The following is a 22,768-nucleotide window of genomic DNA, read 5'->3' on the forward strand; positions in this document are numbered from 1 at the left end:
CTAAATAAAAGTTCGATGAGTTGATTCACCAAAAAAGTACCTGCGAAAAAAATGGATCACTGATCCATTTTTGCTGACTCAGCATTTTGATTTGAAAAGTTGGCTCATGTGAAAAGGTCTTAACTTGAGTTAAAGCTAAAAAATATTTATTGAATTGTGATTTAAAATTGCTTATATCTTGGGTTTCCCCTTCCTTCAACATATTCTAAATGATGTTATACAAGTTCTGGGAAGTCAATAGCAGGCCCCACAAGAGAGGGTGGAAGCCGGTACAAATTGTCAGGGCCTATGCTGGTCAAAAAAACATTTTAGGTTGCCATGGAAAATTGAATAGGTAGTGCAACGTCCCCTTTTGGGAAATTTCATATAGGTCTACATTTGACTTTGAACAAAATTGGCAATAAACACCTCGGGTACTCTTCTTGTAAGTTAAAAGCAGACAACCAAACTAAAACCTGGGAAGACCACTTAGTTACTTAGTGTGTTTGTTACTCTTATAAATTATATGATTACATAAACACTTAAATAACTTGATTAGTCTATATTTGTGAATAAATAAAATTTAGCAGAAATAAGAGCGGAATTGAAGGAATTTAAATAAATTTTACTGTAAAAAATTAAATTATTGTACATAAATGTATTGCTTTGGAAGTTTAGATATTTAAATATTAAATAAAAAATTAAATACATTTCTTTTTAAAAAACCTTTGGTTTTGCAAGGAAGATTGAGATAAAATACTTTTCTTAAAGATTTCAATAAGTTAAAAGGTTACTTCTCTTGACTTTCGTCTTTGATGGATAAAGATTGAATGAGCAACTGGTTTGCCACGCTTAAGGAGCAAGCATCTACTTTACTCTCTACGATTTTTATGGCTGGGAAGAGCTCCTGGCCACAAACGCACGAGGTACCAGAGAACGAAAAACTTCCGAGCTTAGTTTCGCATTTTGGACAAACTATCTATTTTAAAGAAATTTCTTTAACATATACACATAGTTACAAGTTGGAAAGAAGCTGGTTCTATACCTTTCCATTTGGGCCATTGAAATATTCAATCATCCAGATTAGTGGCTCAACATATAGCCCTGATTTGCATAGCTTTTTATCGCTTGTTTCGAGATTCGGGTACTTTAACCAACGAGTATCGTCCCAATAGACAGGCTGACCTTCAAAATGAGGAAGAACATTGCACGTTGAGAATAACTTAATCCTGTTAAATAATATTTTCTTAGTGATTCTTAAAAAAAGTCTTTCAGAATAATTCTTAATATACCGGCACTGCTTGCACTTGAAATCAAAATTTTCTACATCAGAGTAATCTTTCGATCCAGAGACGTAGTTTCTTATTATATCATTGTCCTTTCCTTTGAAAATGTATAATTATTTAAACAAATATTTCAAATTCTGAATACGAAAAGAATCAAATTTGCTTACTTTTTAAAAATATTCTGCATATTTTCATGAGCTGTAGAAGCCGAAACTGCAAATTTTCAGGGTCAATTTGCCATTGCATCATTTGGTAAAGGTATAGTTGGGATGCAAAACCAGAATTTGGGCTAATTAATCTTCTTTTCTCTTGCACTAAAGACAAAGCCTCTTCGTAGGCAATGCGATGCTTCTTCATTATGTAAGCAATGACTATTGTTGCACTACGGGACATTCCTACGAAACTAACGTATATAATTAGGTTAGTTTATTATATGTATATTTTCATAATGTTGGTATAAATAGTTTATAGTTATTACCAATGAACTAAACAATTGCCACTTGTATTCAAAGCATCATCAATAAAGAGACGAGTTTCATCAAAATGTGATAACAAATCCGTTTCAGGTTCATCGAAAGCTTCCAGATAAAAGTAATTAACCCCTTCTGCTTTAATACGGAGTGGTTGAGAGTCAATAGTTAGAATATGAGTGAATTTCAACTTCGTAACAGTTTCAAGATCCTCTGCAGCATTTCTGGCACCCAAGAATAACCCAGGCTCTATTTCATCACATGAACTCATTTTTTTTTCTTTGGTTACTACATTAACTTATGTTAACACCAGAGCAAATATCTGCAACAAAATTTTAAATAATAAAATTATCGACCAAGGCCCATCTGTCAAAATTAAAGGACACATGACAAGCTTTTGTTCGTGAATGTATGTACTTAGAATAAAAGAGTACCAATCATATAAAATACTAGAGTAAACCCAATTATTATAATACATATATTTTTAAATTATTCTTACTTAGCTTAGCTACCAACTGAATTTCGGTAATTTCAGAAAAGCCACAAACCATGAAATTATGAAAAGGAATAAAGTAAATCGTAAAAGTTAGATGGCGGTAGCTCCGCCGAAATTTTGATATGACAAATTTCGGACTTTTATTTCAAACATGATAACAGTGCTTCCACTTTGATGGTATTTTACCCTTTTCACGTAAAATTGACCTCGAGAGGGATTTTTTTTCGAGATTGAGGGTAATGGGTAAAATGAGGGTATTTTGAACATTTCATGGGAAATTTAAGGGTATTTAAAAATTTTGAAAAAATCTACCATGAAATAAAATAGTTTCCCTTTTTGACAAAGTGTAACTAAGTTGGCAGTAAGTGGAAAAATGGTTTTGCTTATGGCGAGACCTTTTTAGGTTCTTTCTCTGTTGTCAGCTTTGCCGATTGGAGCAGACAAAAACATTGTTTTCGTCCTTTTTTAAGCGAATTGCATACCTACGTTTTTCTTTCTTTCTGGTTTGTCCTGGGCTACTGATTTGGTAAGGTTTAACTGTGATAATTAAACTCCATTTTTTAAATCGTTGTTTTTTATGGAAATTTTCAGGATATTTTAAAATTTAAAATGGGTAAAAGTGGGTATTTTATTGTTTGATTCTTGTACGAATTTTAAGGCCATTTTTTAAATTTGGAATGGGTAAAAGTGGGTATTTTTCAGCTTATGTCTGGGTAAAATGATCTTTTGGAAGTGGAAGCACTGCATGATAAACTGGACAGACCGAGGGACAGACTACCCGACGCTTTAAATCTAAATAAATGTTACCATTACCATAAGTGGATCATTCTCACTTATGCCATTACCTAATATAATTTCTGCCATTACCTTTTAAATACGAAAATTACTTTACCTCGACAGACTTTAAACCTGGTCGAAAGGATTTTCCGTATTATTAAAATAAGTTTATAATGGAATAATATTATTATACAGACTTATAAAATCCAGAATTTATCTTAAACGTAAAAAATTATCAGTTCTTACAATTGGCTAATAACGTAAGCAAGTGTTTGTATTAGCGCCAGATTCTTAAGCCGCGGCATTTTTAACGGTTTCTCGTCTTTAAACCACGGTTCAAGGTCCGAATATATACAAATAATAGACAATAGAGTTCATCCAGGTATTATCCCCAGAAACACGTCTTCCCAACTAACTTATCTGTAAGATGTTTAAACAAACAATTGAATTTGTAAATATACTATCAAAAATAAATAAAATTACGTACAACAGTCTAGCAGTCTAACAGTCTAACAAATCTATGGTAAATAATGTAGTAAATAATAACACTTTTGATAATAGTAAATAACTTTATGGTATGAAATGGGAAAAGTGGTAAATAATAAATAATATATTTCTAAAAATTATTTACAGTTTTTATGGAGATAAAACCTTTAAGATTTAGAACAGACTTGTTGAGTATTGGAAATAAAATTTAAGATTTAAAGTTGATATATTCCGTTTTTTTTTTAATTATTTACTTGATTTCACATATTTACCAAAATTTACAACAATTTACCATTATTTACCAGTGGTATGTATAATATTAAAAAAAAGTGGTATTTTTGGAACACTCTCTCCAGAAAGTTACATGTTGACTTAGGCCTGTTGTGCCTTGGGTTAAGTGATTTATTTATTTATCTACTCAATAAGCCTTTAACAATGAGGACGGGCTTTTGTTTGAGCATCGATACATGCAAGTTGAGTTATAAACGCGAAGACAGTAACAAAATATAAATTTATTCAATGTTATTACGATTTTGAGGGGAATTTATTTTATTTATTTATTTATTATCACATGTGCCCACAAAGCCGTAATAGGCTAATATGCAGGCTTCCAATCTTTTACAGTTGAATTGGCACAAAACACAATGTAATACAATACAAAATCAGAACAAGACGTAAAATAAGATAAGATAAGGGAGATAAAGATTAAATATCCGAATTAAAAAACATTTCTACTAGAGTTTTAAATTTAGAATAGTTTTTTTTCAGTAACGATTTGAGTTGGGAGAGAGTTCCAATGATTAATTACACTATGGGAAAAATAATTATGTCATTTTGCTCTTGGTTTAATTAACTTAAGGGAATTACCACGCGTCGTGGACCCCACATTTAAGGAAAATAAATCATTAAAGGAAAGTTTGAGGGAATGACCTCTAGTTTGGGAGAAATTGAGTGAAAAGAAATCATCAAAATTTATAGTTAGGTTGTTACAAAACAAATCATGGAGTAAACGAAGGTCATTAACACGGTGGCGCAGATGGACAGGGTCAATACGAAGGAAACGCGGACGAGAAGGGGCTAGAAGACTAGAAATTTGGTGGGAAAGCTTCGCAAAAGCATTCTGAGCTTTTTGGAGAGCGATGAGGTCCGATTGAAGGTGGGGGCGCCAGATAGGTGAACAAAAATCAAAAGGAGGGAGAACATAGGAGTTATAAAGAGTTTAGATAAGCTTGGGAGCACGATAAAAAATATTGCGACGAACAACATTGGTAATAGAGCGAACCTTCTTTGATATTTGGTTAACATGACTAGAAAACTTTAAGTAAGGATCAACAATAACTCCCAAGTCCCACTCAGAGAGAGTAGTTTTAATGGGGACACCCTTGATTTTATATACATAATTGGGGTATTCCTGCCAAGGTGTAGAACGGAACATTTATCAATGTTGAAAGATAGCCCCTTCCTAGTCAGCCCAATCAATAAGATCATCGAGATCAGATTGAAGACACAGACAGTAGGACAGGGACTTGATTCAATTAAATAACTTAGTGTCATCGGCCAAAAGGGCAACGAAATTAAACAAAAGGAGGCCAAAAACAGAGCCTTTTGGGACACGACAGTGGACATCGGCCCAATCAGAAATTCACCGTGGACCATAACACGCTGTTTGCGAGAAGAATGGTAATCCGCTAGCCAAGAAAGCGCATCATCATAGACACCCGCATCTTTAAGGGCCGAAAGAAAGCGGCATGGGGAAGTGAATCAAATGCCTTAGCAAAATCAAGAAAAGTAACATCCACGGCGAACCTTCGATCGAGCCAACTAGACCAATGGTTCGTAGCAAACAAGAGGTTGGAGAGACAAGAGCGTTTCGATAGAAATCCATGTTGGGCTTTAGAGAAAAAAATTGAAGAAGAGAGGAACCTACTGACTTGTAAGTTGCTCATGAGCTAACAAGGGAAGGTCTTCGACTGTAAGTCTGGAATCCGAGAAAAAGATATGGCAACCTTTAGACCATGCCCCAGGAAGGTATCAGCCGGGCGGATTTTTAATCAGAGTCAAAAGGTCAAGTTTTATGACCTTTCGAAATTTTGACCTTGGTTGAGCCGGAAATTCCTTATGGGATTTTATATGCTAATTTCATGGGCACCCCTTTGCAAAATTTTAAAATTTTGACTTTTGTGATGCTCATGTCAAACATGCTTAAAAGTGGTCATTCAAAGTTAAAATTGGGTAAAAGGGTCAAAACTGGTCAGTTTGAATCAGGAGTGGTCAATAAGGTCAAAAATGGTCAGTTTGCGATGGGAGTGGTCAATATGGTCCAAAATGGTCAGTTTGCGATGGGAGTGGTCAATATGGTCCAAAATGGTCAGTTTGCGATGATAGTGGTCAATATGGTACCAAATGGTTAGTTTGCGATGGGAGTGGTCAATATGGCCCAAAATGTTCAGTTTGCAAAGGGAGTCTCCATAACGGACAAAAATGGTCAGTTTACCTAACGCCCCTAAAAACATTGGATTTCGTCAAGTTAGACCATAGGGGGTTCAAAACAAATAGTTAAAATATTATCTGGCGGCCGCAAGTATTTTTAATTTTGTTGGAAAATTTCGAAATTGTTTGTATTTGCCGTAATTCCAAACCCGCCATTGTTATGGTTACCATAGGACAGGTAGCGGAAACACAGTGGCTAGAATAAATGGCTAGACTATTCAAAATATACAATAGTTTAATAGAAAACGCCAGACTATCCTGATTTTGAAAATATTTCGAATGAAATGCATCAATAAATTGGCTAGATAAATTTTGATAAGGTGCAGGAACTAAATGTGTATAGCAATATTTTGGGAAAGGTTCATTTTTTTGCGGCAGGAACGAAATTTAAATAGCAATATTTTGGGAAAGGTGCTTTTTTTGGCCGGAACTAAATGTAACCATGGCACCTTTTACAAAATTTTGCTATTTACAGTTAGTTTCTGTAATAAAAACTGTAGCTTTCCCAAAATATTAATATATACATTTAGTTAATCCACAATAATTCGGCAAAATTTGGTGGTTTTTAATTTGTTGTCCTTAGGTATGTTTTCAAAGACGATATTAAGAAAATATTTTTCGGTTTCTCGTATTTACACGTTTTTAATGCCGAGTCAATAGCTTCGGAGGTATTAAAACTTTTATCAGAAAATGGGTTAGATTATCTTAGATATCAAAAAATTCGTTTCACAAAGCTATGACGGTGCCAGCGTTAAGTCTGGGGAGAAAAACGGTGTCAATGTTCGAATTGAATAGGTGCTTGCCCTTACGTACACTGCTACAGCCCATAGATTAAATTTAGTGTTAGTAGATTCTGGTACAAATATAGCTGGGGCTTTTACAAGCCGTATATAACTTCCAGAGCAATTCTGCGCTAAGAGCCTAATATTTTGAAAATGCGCAAAAAGAACTTGGCCATAATGAAATTTTAAAAATGCCTAAAAGCTGTGACGTACGATGGTCTAGCAAAAGAAAAGGAATTAATTATTTTATGATAAAACTTGACTCCGTTGTTTTAGCCATGCAAAATATTATCGAGAACGGGAAACCAGATGAGGCAGCTGAATGTCGGGGATACATATCGCAGTTTGAAAAATTTTAAACTTTTGTATGTTGGTAGTTTTGGACCAAGTAATTGAAATTACCAACACTTTATTAGAATACTTGCAAAGCTCCCTGTTATTGTATACACGAGCAGTAAGTCTCTGTGAAGCCACCATTGCAAGTTTGCAACATTAGAGAAATCGAGGGATCCGTTAAAATTCGATTTAATTTGGGAGGACGCTACAAAATTAGCAAATAAAATATTACTTGACGCGCCAGATCCAAATAGTATACTTTGAATCCAAAATCAAGTATACGTTGCTTCAAGATCAAAGAGAAAAGATTTTAAAAACAAAAAACTGACCAATAGTATGGTTTTCGAAACAACCGGGAGAGACCGATGTGGTTACCATTAAACAAAAATTAAGAGCCGAATTCTTCGAAGTTATAGATAAATTCATTTTGGAAGAAGAAAAGATTTACTAACAATTCGAGTCTTTTAGAAGGGTTGTCAGCATCTGATCCAAAAGACACTAATTTTTTAAATCAAGAAACCATAATTTCCTTTTGTGAATCGCACTCTAGATTTGATTTTAATTTCAGCTCCTTAAAATGCCGAATTGAAGTAGCCAAAAATTTATTTAAGTTGGAAGCTCTTGAGTCGGCTTACGACTGCTATAAGTATCTGCTAAAAATTAAAAATGGTTTTAAAGATCTTCTAAAATATTTTAAAATAGTATTAAACATTCCGGTATTCAGTGCCACAAGTAGTCCGTGATCTTGGGGTTATGCTCAGTGGCCGTATGTTTGGAGCTGCTCATAGTCGTGCTGCCGCTGCTCGTGGTATGCGCGCTCTTTATTTACTACGCCGTTCTTTTTCGCATTTCAGTGTTAAGTCGCTTAAAATATTGTACAATGTATATATTCGCCCTCATCTCGAATACTGCTCGAGTATTTGGTCGCCCCATCTAGTCAAAGATATTGAGCATATCGAGAGAGTACAAGAAAAAGCCACGAAATTGGTTAATGGTACGCGTACTCTTTCTTACGAAGAGCGCCTTAAATGCTTAAATTTAATGTCCCTTAAGGACCGGCGTGCAAGAAATGACCTCATTGAGACGTTCAAAATTATCCATGGTCTCTACAATGTCCGATATAACGAGTTTTTTTAGGTCAAATGGTCTGGGTGCAAAGCCCCCACAATTGTCAAAAAGCGCTGTAATAGCGCGCAACGCCGTGTGTTTTTCACACAATGGGTTGTAAATGATTGGAATCAGCTCCCCACAATTGTGAAGGTTAAATTCTCAGCCTCAGCGTTCAAGACCCGCCTTGATAAGTTTTGTGGCTGGTAAAAAACTAAATGAAAAAAAAATAAAATGTATAAATATCTATATAATTTTCTATCTGTTCGTTCATATTGTTTGTCGATTTCGTGTTTCAGGGCTCAATAAGTTTCTTTTCCTGACTAATAACATTATTATTATTATTAGGAGTTTTAGTGCTCAAAATAGAATAAAAACATTTTTAAGAACGTCTGTGCTTGAAAACAGATTATGCAATTTAGCCCTAAGTTTAATAGAGATTTAAGCAATAGTCTCAGAGACAATAAGATGTTAGTGGTTGACGAATTTGCAAAAAGCAATCGCAGGCTTCAAGTTAAGCTGTAAAATAAATAGTGCCTATATATTTTCTAAATTTTTCTAGCCTAATTATAACTAATAAAAAGTTTTTTTGAATCTATGTTTGAATTAATTTAATCTGGGGTGTGATTCTACTCTTATCGTTAAAATTCTAACGAAAATAAAAATGACAATTTCAATGTGACTAACGGAAAAAGTATCGTTATTAATTTTATAACGATTAGTGTAGAATCGCTCGCCCCTGACCCATATATGCCCCCCCCCTAAACCTACTATAGCCTACCCTGAATAAAGTCTTAGTGCCGCCACTGGTAGTGGAACAAAACGCTTCCCGCTATTGAAGTACGGGAGTTAGTTTACTGAGAACAACATCAGCAATAGAAGACGCCTGTATGGCGAGAGTCCCAATCCATTTTAAAAGTTGATGTCTCAGCAGATATAAAAATACTGTCTATTTTAGCCGTATTGGATTTTTCAAAGGCAGTGAGTTTAGTTAGGAGATTTAACACTGTGGAGTTACAGCGGGAGATTAGTATTGTGAAGAGTGGTTTCCAATTCTACAAGTCTGTCATTAGCTGAATGATCCGAACGAAGCAGAGAAATGTTATCCAATTGAATGAGATCAATCTCTTTCTGTAGCAAAGATTGAGTATGCTCGATGGTACAAATGTTACAGGTAAAAGGAGTCGTATCATCTATTTCTTCAAACTTGACCGTATTTTCAAAAAGTACCCAACGGCGACAAACTTTACAACCAACCCAGTCAATACTACTGGCATTAACGTCTCGCCTAATGTTTGCAGTTTGAAAAATTTTGGAACCAGGGTCAGCTGACCTTTCACTGTCCTTGTCTTTGGCCATAGCGAAGATGTTGATACAATAACTTTATTTATTGCATTGGTACGGGATGATCCCCGCCAACAGCGCGAGATTTGAAAAGAGCACGAGCCAAAAATTAAAACCGCGTTTTGAAACTTCGCGTTAGGCTTATTAACCGTTTTTTTAGGTTTTTTAACGAATAGGCCTAAGGTAAAATGGAAATTTACTCATACTAGACAAAATATTTACCGGATTGAAAAAAGAGTGCTATCAGCGTGTAGCTAACATCTTAAAGATTAACTTGCCGCGGTATTTTACAGTGTCGAAAAAATTACATAAAGACGGAGCACAAGATTTCTTACTTTTTACACAACGCGGGGAGTAATTTATTATTATTATCTATAAGTCTTAAAGTTTGTCCATTTATTTATTTATTTGTATGTCCTGTTCCTAAAAACTCGAGAACGGTTAGCTCTAGAGCTTTGGAATTTTAACCCAATGTTCAGGGCCTGATTTCCAACTAAATGCGCCTAATTCCAAATACCTGACATGGTTATTAATCTAATTCAATTTTTCTCATAATTCAATTTTATTTTACTCGACTTTGAACTTTTGCATTTTTGTTTCCCTTATCTATTTTTCCGGCTCGTATTAAAGCTAGTTATTAGATATAATTTTATAACCGCAAGAAATTCATTTTCCTGAACATCGGTATTCGTTAACGCACTGTGAAACGGAATTTCAGTTTGTTTGTGCTGGGCAGTTTCTTTAAGATGAAATTTTGCCGTGTTGATTGTGTCTTTCGATGTATTAAAGGTTGTTTTAAGTTTTTCCTCGGCATTACGGCGATAAATTTTAGATTTAATTAAAATATTCCTAAGTCTAAGAGTGAAACACTATAATAAAATGATGACTTGAATATTAATATGCACGCGAAGTTATTTCTCGAGCCCGAACTTTAAACTTGTACTACTTTTTTGGAAGAAAGGTTACTGTACGTACTAAAGATCGAAATTTATTGGATGATAATTTTATGAAACGAAGGTATTGCGTCATTACTTGGTAAATATCATGTAAGCCACGATCCAATTCGGTCGCGAGTCCCAATCCGAGACTTTTTGTATGTAATATTATTTGTTTTTGATACTATCTTCACGCAATTTACCTTAGTTATTTACAAAGAATGGCTAGCATATCAATGCATTTTTCACGCGCCAGTGATCAAAGTACTTTTGAAATGTAAAAATCGTTCAGATTGAAATTTAGGCATGAAGTTTTTGATGTTTGGTATTCAATAGACGCTAAAAGAAATTATTCGCTCCAAAATAAAAACCGTCAAAAGGAAGGGTTTTTAAATTAAAAACGCGTGAATCTCGATGATATCGCCCATTTTTTCGTCGCACGTGTAATTATTTATTCTGATAATAAAATAGAATCACGTGGGCTTAGCAATATTTATCCGCATTTGTCTTAGCCAATAAGATTATCCCTTCCGAGCAAGCACGCGCCAATTTACACAATATAACCAGAGAGTGTAAAGTCGCTTAGCGAAGCGACTTTACACTCTCTGATATAACCGTTGAATTTTTTCAAATCAATTTCTTTTCAGATCTATTCGTTGTATAGATGTATATTACACTCGTTGCGCTGTTTTAAATTATATTTTTGCGCAAATTTACGAAAATGCATTTCCACTTTACACTGCCGAATAAGAAGAAACCGTCGCTATTGCGCATCACGTAAGTAAAGTATAAGCCTACAAAAATGATAAATTTGAAACTCGGGACTACGAAGAGCTATAATAAAATTTACCAAAACGTCTGAATAAGTTCGGATTAAGAATATTTCAACTATTGTTAATCCAAAATTAATTACAACCCTCAACCTAGTAACGTCTAACCGAAAGTGACAGATTAGTTGTGTTTAGGCCAATAAATTAAATTGCATTTACCTACATAGTTTTCTACCCGTAAATTAATATTTAAATGTATAAATTAAATTTATAGACTTAATGACCAAGTGATAAACTTTCCACTGTCCGAAACAAAACAGTTCCAGAAATGTGCTATCGAAATCTACAACTACCGGGAATTTCCTGTAGCTTTCAAGTTTAGAGCGAGCACCAGCGAAAGTTATCGGCTTCTTCCAAGAACTGGCATCTTGCAGCCCGGAGAAAAGCGGAAAATCCAAATCTATAAAACGCCAGGTAATTAAATGTATATGTAATAATAAACAATGAACGAATTTGACTATAAAATGCGTAGGAGTGTAGACGTAGCTATATTGCGAGCGAACCGTTTAGAGTACACTTTCCTATTCAGCGTTCTCTGTGTTATAATTTCCAGGGCAGAAAATATTGAGCGGGGATCTTTTAGCTTTAATATCAGCACCGCTGGAAAATGACGCCCAAGAAGGCAGTACCGACTTGGAAAAAGTTTGGTTGAATACACCCAAGAATCAGCAAGTGCAGAAAACGTAAACAATAACCGTTACTGTATTTAATGCATCGCGATATCTTGATTCATATTTTACTCAGGTTTCATTTATTGTAAAGGATATTCACTGACCAAACGGAAAACGACCACACTCGCGAAGAAATAGAAGGGAAAGCTAGTAGCAGCCTTGCTAAATCCAGTTTCATCGAATCCACGCGAAGCTTAGGTAAAGCAGAAACTAGCGAAAGTAGCCGAGAAAAACATGGCCTTAGGGTAATCACGCAGAAATTGGGCCTCAGAAAGAGCATCGAGTCTCCGTTAAATCCTGACAAAGATGGCAGTACCACCAACTTAAAACCTGTTTGTTTCAATAAACCCAAGGACAAACAACTACAGCAAACGTAAACAATCACCACAATCATCATTACTGTATTTAATCAATCGCAACACCTTGATTAATATTTATTCCATTTCATTTATTACGCAGGACATTAATTGGCCAAACGGAGTATGCCTATAGTCCTAACGCAATAAATAGGAAAGCAAGTAGCAGCTGCTCTAAATCCAGTATAACTGGATCCACGCGAAGCTTAGGTAAAGCAGAAAGCCGAGAAAGCATTCAAGGGAAACATGACCTCGCGGGAATCACCCAGAAATTGGGACTCGAAAAGAGCGAACATTTTTTGTTAATCCCTGAAAAAAACGGCAGTATCACCAACTTACAACCTTTTTGGTTGAATAAACTCAAGGACAAGCAACTGCAGCCAACGTAAACAATCACCATTACTGTATTTAATCCATCGCAACACCTTGATTAATATATTATTCCATTTAATTTATTACGCAGGACATTAATTGGCCAAACAGAAGATGACCATACAAGTAGCGTCCACTCTAAATCCAGTTTTACGGGATCCACAAGAGGATTGAATAGAGAAGAAAGCCACCAAAGCAATCAAGGGAAACATAACCTCAGGGGAATAAGTCATAAACTGGGTCTCGAAAAGGGTCAACACAACGAAATACCGTTGCTCTCTGCTATAAAGAAGAAATTGGTAATTATTGTCATTGAAACCGGGGTGGTTCGAAAATACTGAGTGTAGGACCGCAGCTATATTTCACGTGATGATGAATGGTTGTTATTATGTTAATTTAACTGGGAAAAGCAATACTAAGGAAAAGTAATCATAGACAAATTTTTACTACAACCAGAAAAAGTGTTCCTTAAAAAAGCCAAAAATGGGACCGTTCCATTCAATTATTTAAGTTCTTAAACACTATTTTATTGTAATATTTAGAGCAACATGAAAGCGAGGCTTGAGCACAGCATCGAACGCGTTAAAGAACCACTTGAAGCTGACTACATTCGCCATCAAGCTACACAGTTCGACCACAGAGCTAAGACTTCGCTAGAAAGGGTTGCCAGTAAATGCAATAATACGAATTTCTCATTGATTGCCATTCTGATCCTTCTGATTGCTTTGAATGTGTTGTACATTTTAAACTGGCAAAACATAAAACAATTGTGGATAGGCACACAACCACAAAAATGTTTTAGTCGGCATCCGCTTTTTGCCCCCTTTGGATGTTACTTAAGATCAAAATCGGCCTACGCTTTGCTCTCTTTGGATTTTAGTCAAGCGCAAAATTGTTGTAGGCAGCGTCAGTTTTTGGCTATCTTAGGAAGAAAATTGTTTTAATAATCACATTTCCGTATCCCCATATGGATACTAAAGTTAAAAGTTGTTGAATGCACGGAAAGAATGAAAATATTTTATAAGACAATAAAATAAACATATCGCAATTATTATTGAATCTATTTTATTACTACGGTAGCTTCCAAGTAAATAATTGAACACTTTGTAATTTAGAATTCCTGTAATATGAATTAGAAATGGGAGACCGAAATGTATTTCCAGAGTGAATAAGAGGAATTAAGACCAACAAATATTTCGGGTTTTAAGGAATGGGATATCGGATCCGCAACACTTGCGCCACAATAACACCCCAAATGATGAAAGTACCCTTATATTTCCCCCCAGAATAAGTCCTACGACACTGGGAATCACAAAACTATTGTCAATGCTTCCAAATATTGCAGGAAAAGTGTTGTAGTAATTTCTTTCAGAAATAGGTAAATGTATGGTCTTACTGAAGATGAGATACCTGTACCGTTTTTAACAACCAACCGAGCAGTGGCTTAGACGCATTAGGCACCCACCTTAGTCCTCCGTTTTTCCCAAAGATATTAAAAAACATACATTGATTGAAAATTTAAAAAATCATCAAATAAGCTAACATAATTTTATAATATTTGATAGAAGGGAATTATTAACTAAGGATTGCTATAACCACCATAGAAGGCCCCAAACGTTTAGAGAATACCTTTGCACTAAGCACTGAGCAGCGCCAAAAATGTGAAAAGCCATAATGGGGGTCGTCAACATTGGAACCTTTTAAATCTCACAAAATTTTGATTATATCGTAACACAGCCTGTTTCTATAATGGTCTGAATAAATCGTTCAACAAATGTCTAGTTACAAAATAGCAAAACTCAACCATGAATTGCGAATTTAAAAGTTTGGGTTTTGATGGCAGTATTAGCCACCACCACTAAATTAAATGATTTAATTTCAGTGATCTGGTGCTTCAACAATGCCATTGCGAATAATTTTAATTTATATATTATTACAGCTGTCGATTTTTTTTTATAAATTTCAAATAAAATATATTTAATATATTAAGTAACTATAAGCAGTATAGCTATGGTAATTTACTATCCCTAAGTAAATTCTTCATTTAATACAAACGTCTAATTGGAATATTTAAGTTCATCTTCCAAATTTTTGAATGTAATTGTAGGTAATAAACACTATTCGAGTTTTGAACTTTCTGATAAAGCCTATCTAGGGAAATAACGAATAAACTGTTAGTCTCCTGTTAGTGAAGCGAGTTTTTTTTCCAATTTAAGGTCCACCAGGCGCGATATTCGTCGCATCCCAAAGGGTGCCAGAAACTTGGCGACTTTAGCTCTGTCGGGTATTATCCTCAACGTGGTTCGAGATAATTCTTTGAGGTCATGGAAAGCGTTGTTTTCGTTTTTCTTTGGCTTGCGGGAAGACCAATTTCGCTCACAGCATCTGTGAAAAACAACATCAAGAGATTCCTCCCAATTGAATCTTCCAAGTCAAACCAATCGCTTAAAAATTATCTCCAACACAGAAACATCGACGGCGATATTTCCAGCGCTGTTCGGGTTGTCTGCTCGGAAGAGTCTTTCGCGCTCCCTAACTCGGCCACCTACGAAATTCTTCAAGGCAAGCATCCTTCTGGAGCGACCCACTACGATTATGGTTTTGAGGCCGAGGACTCGTCTTCTCTCCCGCATCTTCAGGTTCGGGAAACGAAGGTTTTTTACTTTCTGGTTCAGCAAGTGGCCTAGATTATCTGAAATCTCAGCACCCGAAAGATTTAATTGGGTCCGGTGCAGGGGCGACCACTAATGGTTTGCTCAATTCTCTCACCAAACTGTGTAATCTGATGCTGGCGGGTCTTGTCCCTACGGAAATCTGTCCAGTTTTGTACCGTGCTTCCTTAAGGATGGCGGCATTCGGTCGATTGCTGTGGGCAGTACCAAACTTAGGTGCTCGCACCTGATTTCCGCTCTTGGGCCTCTTCTTCATCCAGTTGGGTTTCGGTACTCCTGGCGGCGCCGAAGCTGCGGCTCACGCTGCTCGGTGCTCGGTGCTTTATTAACCATCCTCACAACGTATCCAAAATCCTACTCAAAACTGATTTCCTAAATGCTTTCAATATGTTTCGTCAAGACCCCCTCCCCGAATGCGTTTCCAATTTTCCAATTTGAAACAATTTTAAAACGTTTCAATTCGGGAGGTTTCAACGACGGGAATTTTCAGTCGATGTTCGACTCGGTATTACAACCGTCCTTTTGGGCACTCCCCTCTCGGATGAAGCCATCTCAGCCATCCTATCCCGTAAAATCGACGCGCCACCTTCTTGCTGAAAAATTCCTTGGCGATACTCAAAGTTTCGTATCGAAAAAATAGTAAACATTAAATAGTGTTTGGATTCAAATAATATTTAGATATTTAGTTCAAGGTAAGATCTAAGAAGACCAATCCGACCCGATAACATTTCGGGTTGAAAATCGTAACGCGAACCCGACCCGACTTGACCCGAAACCCAAATTAGCTTCCTTTTAGTAACGCAGAATTTAATTATGTGGCCTTCGATAGCTCATAGTTACGCTGGTAACTAAATTCCCAACTGTAAGTTACTTTAAACCCGGTATACAATTAGTTTTTAGATCTCGATTTTTGAGCATGCTGATTGCTGACACACTATTCGAAAAATTCTGCTTGTTTTGGTATTAATAGCGTGACAACATGCTCAAGATTAAGTAATTTACGTGTATTAGTAAGCACTATCGGAGGCCACTAAAGAAAGCCCTGGATGTGTTACTAAAGTGAAGCTAACCTCACCGCTAAGAGGCGCTGATTCACAATCTTTATACTATGCAACTGCTAGTCCCATTGAGTTGGGAATATTAATCTAGAGGTCCAATCAAAACGTCGGATTTCAGTATTTCGCGAAACAAGTTTTTAAAAATAAGAATACTGCCGTCTGCTTCCAAATGACGAGGAAACTTTATCATTCTACCCGTGGCGCCGTCTATCTATCAATGGTTCGATCAAATAAGACGCGCCACGGGTCATATGATAACGTTTTCTCGTCATTTTAGAGGAGACGGCACATTCGTAATTTTAAAAAACTTGTTTCGCGGGGAGCACATTAGATTGGATCTCTAGATTAATATTCCCAACTCAATGGCTAGTCCAGTTCTTGAACTAAATATATACACATTTTTAGAATCTGATGGTTATTTAGTTTGCTGCCAAAAATGGGCTTTGGATCTGACAATTATTTTTGTTTAAATGACCTCTTTGAATCTGAAGCATATTTATTTTTTTTGTAAAAAATGGGCTCTTCGAATCTGAACATTACTTAATTTTGGTAAAAAAATGGGCTCTTTGAATTTGACCTAGAGTTGTTAATTTTCCGGGAAAATGTCTGGAAAAATAAAATGTATTGAAACATAAATTACTTTTTAAGGGTTTTTTAGGCTAGTCTAGAGGTTTAGTTTTACTTTGGGATTCGAAAAAATTAGGCGAAAATGCCACAAAATTTTAATTTGCTGACAATATTAGGTTCATTATGGAATTAAAACCCTTTTTTTTCGTAAAAAACAAAAACTTTTCCGACTTTCAACTCTAATCTGACCATTATTTATGTTTTTTGTCAAAAAATTGTCTCTTTGAATCTGACCATTATTTAATTTTTGCAAAAAAATAGGCTCTTTGAATCTGACCATTATTTAATTTTTGGCCAAACCTGGGCTCTTACCATCCAATTTGGTCATTTTTATTCACTTATCATAAAGCATTTACATATTTTCTTATTTTAAACTATTACTATCGTGCAGTTAAAGGAAAGATAACTTCTGTCTCTCCCCAAAAGAAACCGATGGCCACTCCCTATGCATTTTCACATTTTCGGCGTTGCTTATCTGAAGGTTATATTCCTGTTAAATATGAAAATCACAGAAAACGATACAAAGGTTTGACAGATACCGCGTTTCTTTTTATTGCAATTTCAAAGTTCCTAACTAAACTAGAGAAGTTATAGAATATTTCGTTCGTGGACTTTCAACGGATAGTTTTACGGTTTGTGACCGTAATAAAATAGGGTTGACGGCTTTAAATATAATTAATTAATAAGCTCTACCGAATCTATTATTATTAAAGAGAAATAATAACATTAAATGGATACAAATTATTCTAATATTTTGTAAAACATTTAAAACTCTTGCACGATGACTAAGATCGAGTAAAGTTAACCGTACTAGATTAACAAAATAGATTAACCGGCTTCTTTATGACCTTTCCCAGCGTGGTGCACACCCATTTCTTCAACTCTTCCAGTATGTTTTACTTAATCTTAGCCATGACGAGGGTAGGTCGCGTTGGCTTCGACACCAAATACAAAATCAATATTTACCCCGGTAGCAAAAAGTATCGGCGAGCCAGCAACTGACGAGTTAAGACTGGTTTCATTAGGACAAAAAAGTTGCGAAATCTAGTGTAGACGCAAAAAATATATTAAGCCTAAGTGTTTTTTTGACCTACTAAAAACCAGGCCTAATGGCCGTCAAAAAACCTACATCTACCTTAAACCAGGAGCTCCTGCTTAAACCCACAGTAAGGAAGCTGTGACAATTAAGTCAAGAAAGAAATACAAACAAACTTCAAAAAGATCTTGTTTCTTATAGAGAACTTCCTTAACTTCATCTCTTGCCACCTAACTGAAATACATGTATGTGGGGAACTTTCATTGTAAAGTCAACTTTTTGTAAATAATTATTTGTAATAAAAGCCAGTTAACTGATCAAATACCAAATAATTCAACGTATTTGGTTTTCAAATCACCAAATAGTTTGCATATTTGTCAAAAAATAATTGAAATCACGGCAGTATTTGCAAATATGTCCAAAAATATGCAAAAAAACAATTGAAATCACGGGACGTTTTACTTTTGGTTTAAACCATTAAATTTGTATACTTAGACGTTTACCGTAAACCTAAGTGCTCGGTCCAGCCCAAAAGTCAAAAAATTTAAGTTGGAGTGAAGAAACCCCGTATATACAACACCAACAGACGTCACGACACAAATACACAGTCCACATAAACATTACACCCGCACACGTCACAACACAAACACAAAACAAATACACGCCACAACACATAAACATTACGCAGGTGTTTTAATAAAAATAAACCCTTTTCCAAAATTCAAGAAACTGCGAACCCGGTTTTTACACTTCGCCCCGATACTGCGAACGCGTTTCCACAGCCTGACAGAGACACGGCGATTGTAAAACCTCTCCTAGGGAACTTACGTAAACTTACGTTCCTCGTACAGGTAAAAATGTTACCTCATTAACGTTCAAATAATACAAAGTTCGAATACAAATTCAACGTTGGGAGCAATGTTTAAAGACTGACCACCGTTTTTGGTCATTTACAACCATCGATTTGCGAATAAATATAAATTACTAGCTCGTAAATCGAAAAAAAATCTTCCGAGTTTAAGGGTTTTTCATAACGATACCCCAGTGAATCAAAAACTGAATTATTTTAAACTTTATTCGTAGAAGCATAGAAGTTTCTACAGGAATCTACAATGCTATTTGCATTCATTATCCGACACTTTGTTGACCGATCTGGCGGAAATTTATGGGCGGCGTTTATAGAATGTCCAAGATGAGGCATAGGCTGACTTCACCAATGTTACGAGCGGGTAATAGTTCCAAATAGCTTTATGAATTGCTGGTTTCTGCATAGATATTCTAATAACGTTCTTTATTGTCTTTATCAACGTTAGTCTCTTTCGTCGATGTCGTGTTAATGGTTTCGGTTTCAGCCCACGGTTGAAGGTCCGAAGAGCCGAAAACCACGAAAATAAATACTCCTACGAAGCACACTGCCGCTGAACTGTAAAATACGTAGCTCCACTGCTCGACACTGTTTGGCTGAGGAGCGAGAAAAATTTAATTTACAAGGAGTACAAAAATAAACGTTAGTCGCCTTTTAAGTCAGTTATTTCCAGAGTACCGTAAACCGCTCTACTATTGGGATATCTGGAGAACCTCCGTGTTTTGTACAATTTATCGCCCGGATAAGGGTATAATGGAGGCTATGTCTAAGGGATGGAAGGTCACTCACATTATTTTCCAGTATAAGTCCCACGACCATGGGAGCGACAAAACCAGTAATGGCGACAAAAGTGTTTCCAATTCCAAATATTGTTCCTAACAGAAAATGAACAAACTCCCACTTATTAATACGATAGAGTTGAACTACACAAGTTGAATTACCGGAAAATCTAGGAGCTACTTCCGTGATAGCCGGTACCACTCCACCACAATCGAACCCAGAAACAGTCATGGATATGACCAGGACGACAGAGACCATGACACTATCGCAGCCCAGCGACGGTATAACGGCTAAAGTCGTACCGATTCCGATCAAAGCTGAAAGAGTTACAAACATTCTAAGGAATTGCCACTTTCCATAAAAAGGATTCACTATTGAACCCGGCACATTTCATACCTCAAGATAATGAAAGTAGAAATTACCTACCAATACTTTCGAAGAGTTTCCTGAGAACATTCCTACTTATTACGTTTTTCTTTAGTATGTAATTGGAGAAAAATCCAATTGAAATGGCAACCACCCCTTTTCCGAGGAACATGAAAGCGTTAATTTGACCATTCTAAGATTGAAAAAGAAATAGTCCAGTGACTCGCTGAGAAAGTATTCGGACACGAAGTTCACCTTTTCAACTGGAAAGTGTAAGACGCCGTCGAGATAAGCCTGAATTCTAGTCAACAGGACGTGCATGGCGTAGATCGCCATGACTTGCGTCAGAACCAAAGACCACACTGGAATCGACGTCATGATTTTCATCCAAGGTACTTTCGGTTTCTATGTACACATTTTGGGTTAAAATATATTCGTATATACAAGAATGTATTCGTGTTTACAGAGAATGCGACACCCCCAATTATATTCTTCGTTTTCATGAGTTCAGGAAGATATTATCCACCTAAGCGGTCGTAACTGAGTGTCTCTTACCGGGATAAAATAGGAAACATTACAAACGAAAAGCGGAGAGGCGTTGTTTTTCTTGCAGGAATCATGAGGGCCTCATATTCTCCGTTATCGCGAATACATTCTTGGTATTTATTTGCTAGCGAGAACGGGACAAACCTCGTCATTTTCCGTAAATTTCCGGTGACCAGTAATTAATTGAAGTTCTTCAGCCGAAATTCGAGGGTGTTGTTCCGGTGAGTTATACATTAAAAGCCAAAAAAGCAGCGTAAACGCGCAACCAATAATTCCTAAGAATTAAAAGATCTATTTAGTTTTTCCAATTGACGGGTCGCACCGAAACCTCGCAATCTAGATCTAATTCAACTGGTTTATATTTTTACCGAAAACATAGAAAACGGAGGGCCATCCACCGGCGAAGCCATTTTCGCACAAATATCCGCCAAAATACATCCCCACAATGACTCCCACTTGGTTCCCGGACAGAGCGATGGCCAAATGTGAGGACACCTCGTTGGGTGGGAACCAAACTGGGAACACGGCAAATATCGCTGGGAAAGAAAAACCCTGAGGCCCAAAGAAATGTCAGTTTTCGATTAGGCAATGGACGCTTCTATAAAACCTTCGTTGGTGGTCATTTAGGAATCACTGCGCAAAACATTTGGTGGGTTACCCAATTAGCCTGGCTAGCCAAATAAGCCCACCACAATCCAAACTAAGTCAACATTCATTTTATAGACTGGTGTTGTTTTTTCAAAATGGGAAAAAATGCCGCGATGGCGATTATCAACGCAAAAAATTCCGTTAGGCCTAATAATTAGTTTCCACTAGCGCGCGTAACTCCAAAAGGTGAGTAACGCCCCGATACGGGCGCCAGTGGAAACTAAACGTACGTTTAGTTTCAATTAGTCATTAATTTCATAACTTTGGCACGTAAGTGCGTAAAGAAAAATGCATTATGACGGTTGAGAGTGGAAACTAAGGTTAAGCAAATTTTTCTTATCGACGTTCGCCATTACAGCCCTTTTGCACTTTTGAAAACCAGCCTTTATATGGGGCGTAAGCGACAAGGACCATATAAAAAGTTACCATCACGCGTCCAGGCTCCTTGTAGAGAATTACTGAATCGGTTTCATTGAAGCGTCTATCGCTATGCCCTATAGTAACCATAAATTACTTGAAAAGCTCCGATGAGAATTCTGACAATGATTAACGGGGCGATATGCCATTCCGAAAAAACCGGAATTAAAAGTGTCAATAAAGCCCCGCATCCGATGCCACCACCAAAAGTTATTTTGCTCCCGAATTTCTCGGAAAACCGTCCTCCTAGTAGGTTTGTGACTGTGTATCCGTAATAGAACGCCCCTAAAATGATTCCTTGTTCCGACGGAGTCCAACTGAAACGACCCTGTGAGATTTTACTACTTGAGCATTTGGACAAACTAGAGGACACCGTTCGAGAAACGCCGTTAGGCTTGTACCTCGTTTTTGGACACTGTCGAATTTAAATCACCATCTTCCACGGGACAACCGTTCTCTTCGAGTTGATTGGACGAAGAGGTATTTGTAACGTACAAGGACGAGTTGACCATCGCCACGATGGCGATGTTTAGTCCGACTCGCAGGGGGTACATTATGGCGCAACCGAAGAAAAAGAGAACGGTAATCATGTATCGAATGGGGAAAGCTCCGCCTGGAAGGTTAAGAGCTGCAATATTACAATTCATTTGAAATTAGATCAACTATACCTTTCTTCTTACGACTTTCACCCACAATGATATCCTGACTTATTGAGTGTTCCAATTTTTCCATTTTATATTCTTATAAACGCTCTTATACTAATTAGGCGTATGATCTTCGTTACTCTAGTCACCGAGAAAAGTTTCTAGGCTAACTGAAGATGGGTTGCACTCATTTTCTTATCTCTTTTATGACAAGAAGAGGGAGTAAATCATAATAAACTCTATCTACGGAGTACTATAAAATTGCTTGAAGAAAAACTTCATTTCTATGACAATAGGCCTTTCTATAAAGTAACATTGGCCTTCTTGTTTCGATGTTGCTGCTGCGTCACGGGTGACGTATCGATGACTTTTACTAAGAAAAACCCTGGACA

The 22,768-nt window shown here is 36.5% G+C and overlaps 3 protein-coding genes across 3 annotated transcripts; 1 reads left to right on the forward strand and 2 right to left on the reverse strand.

Annotated features, from left to right (window-relative positions):
- Positions 1–583: 583 nt before the first annotated feature.
- LOC149940794 (dual specificity protein phosphatase MPK-4-like) lies at positions 584–2,383 on the reverse strand. Its single transcript, XM_090177817.1, has 6 exons — positions 2,235–2,383; positions 1,744–2,057; positions 1,433–1,668; positions 1,272–1,362; positions 1,025–1,208; positions 584–958 (listed from the first exon to the last, which is right to left on the reverse strand). The coding sequence occupies exons 2-6, from the start codon at positions 2,004–2,006 to the stop codon at positions 770–772; spliced, it is 963 nt and encodes a 320-aa protein (XP_090033943.1). The 5' UTR covers positions 2,007–2,057; positions 2,235–2,383; the 3' UTR covers positions 584–769.
- An 8,758-nt stretch (positions 2,384–11,141) lies between these two features.
- LOC149940795 (uncharacterized) lies at positions 11,142–13,661 on the forward strand. Its single transcript, XM_090179370.1, has 7 exons — positions 11,142–11,265; positions 11,533–11,732; positions 11,872–12,001; positions 12,081–12,362; positions 12,449–12,730; positions 12,809–13,016; positions 13,260–13,661. The coding sequence occupies exons 1-7, from the start codon at positions 11,210–11,212 to the stop codon at positions 13,659–13,661; spliced, it is 1,560 nt and encodes a 519-aa protein (XP_090035496.1). The 5' UTR covers positions 11,142–11,209.
- Positions 13,662–19,169: 5,508 nt separating this feature from the next.
- On the reverse strand, positions 19,170–22,530 carry LOC149940796 (putative transporter slc-17.2). The gene is made up of 10 exons (XM_090178103.1): positions 22,401–22,530; positions 22,134–22,345; positions 21,830–22,060; positions 21,036–21,219; positions 20,812–20,942; positions 20,377–20,526; positions 20,182–20,314; positions 19,917–20,072; positions 19,765–19,850; positions 19,170–19,571 (listed from the first exon to the last, which is right to left on the reverse strand). The coding sequence occupies exons 1-10, from the start codon at positions 22,462–22,464 to the stop codon at positions 19,389–19,391; spliced, it is 1,530 nt and encodes a 509-aa protein (XP_090034229.1). The 5' UTR covers positions 22,465–22,530; the 3' UTR covers positions 19,170–19,388.
- Between the last annotated feature and the right edge of the window lie 238 nt (positions 22,531–22,768).

The sequence above is a fragment of the Leiobunum rupestre genome, chromosome 6, assembly GCF_980474605.1.
Source record: "Leiobunum rupestre chromosome 6, qqLeiRupe1.1.hap1, whole genome shotgun sequence".
NCBI lineage: Eukaryota > Metazoa > Arthropoda > Arachnida > Opiliones > Sclerosomatidae > Leiobunum > Leiobunum rupestre.

Bases quoted from the DNA above. Each gene is read 5' to 3' on its own strand.
- LOC149940794 (XM_090177817.1), bottom strand. From the start codon at position 2,006: ATGAGTTCATGTGATGAAATAGAGCCTGGGTTATTCTTGGGTGCCAGA. The intron at 1,669-1,743 runs GTAATAACTATA...TATATACGTTAG, and splicing joins GGCAATTGTTTAGTTCATTG to TTTCGTAGGAATGTCCCGTA. The intron at 959-1,024 runs GTATAGAACCAG...TCTTTAAAATAG, and splicing joins TCAATGGCCCAAATGGAAAG to ATAGTTTGTCCAAAATGCGA.
- LOC149940795 (XM_090179370.1), top strand. From the start codon at position 11,210: ATGCATTTCCACTTTACACTGCCGAATAAGAAGAAACCGTCGCTATTG. The intron at 12,002-12,080 runs GTAAACAATAAC...TTTATTGTAAAG, and splicing joins AATCAGCAAGTGCAGAAAAC to GATATTCACTGACCAAACGG. The intron at 12,363-12,448 runs GTAAACAATCAC...TTTATTACGCAG, and splicing joins GACAAACAACTACAGCAAAC to GACATTAATTGGCCAAACGG.
- LOC149940796 (XM_090178103.1), bottom strand. From the start codon at position 22,464: ATGGAAAAATTGGAACACTCAATAAGTCAGGATATCATTGTGGGTGAA. The intron at 20,943-21,035 runs GTAAAAATATAA...TTTAATTCTTAG, and splicing joins CTCCGTTTTCTATGTTTTCG to GAATTATTGGTTGCGCGTTT. The intron at 20,527-20,811 runs GTTTGTCCCGTT...ATGTGTACATAG, and splicing joins AATTTACGGAAAATGACGAG to AAACCGAAAGTACCTTGGAT.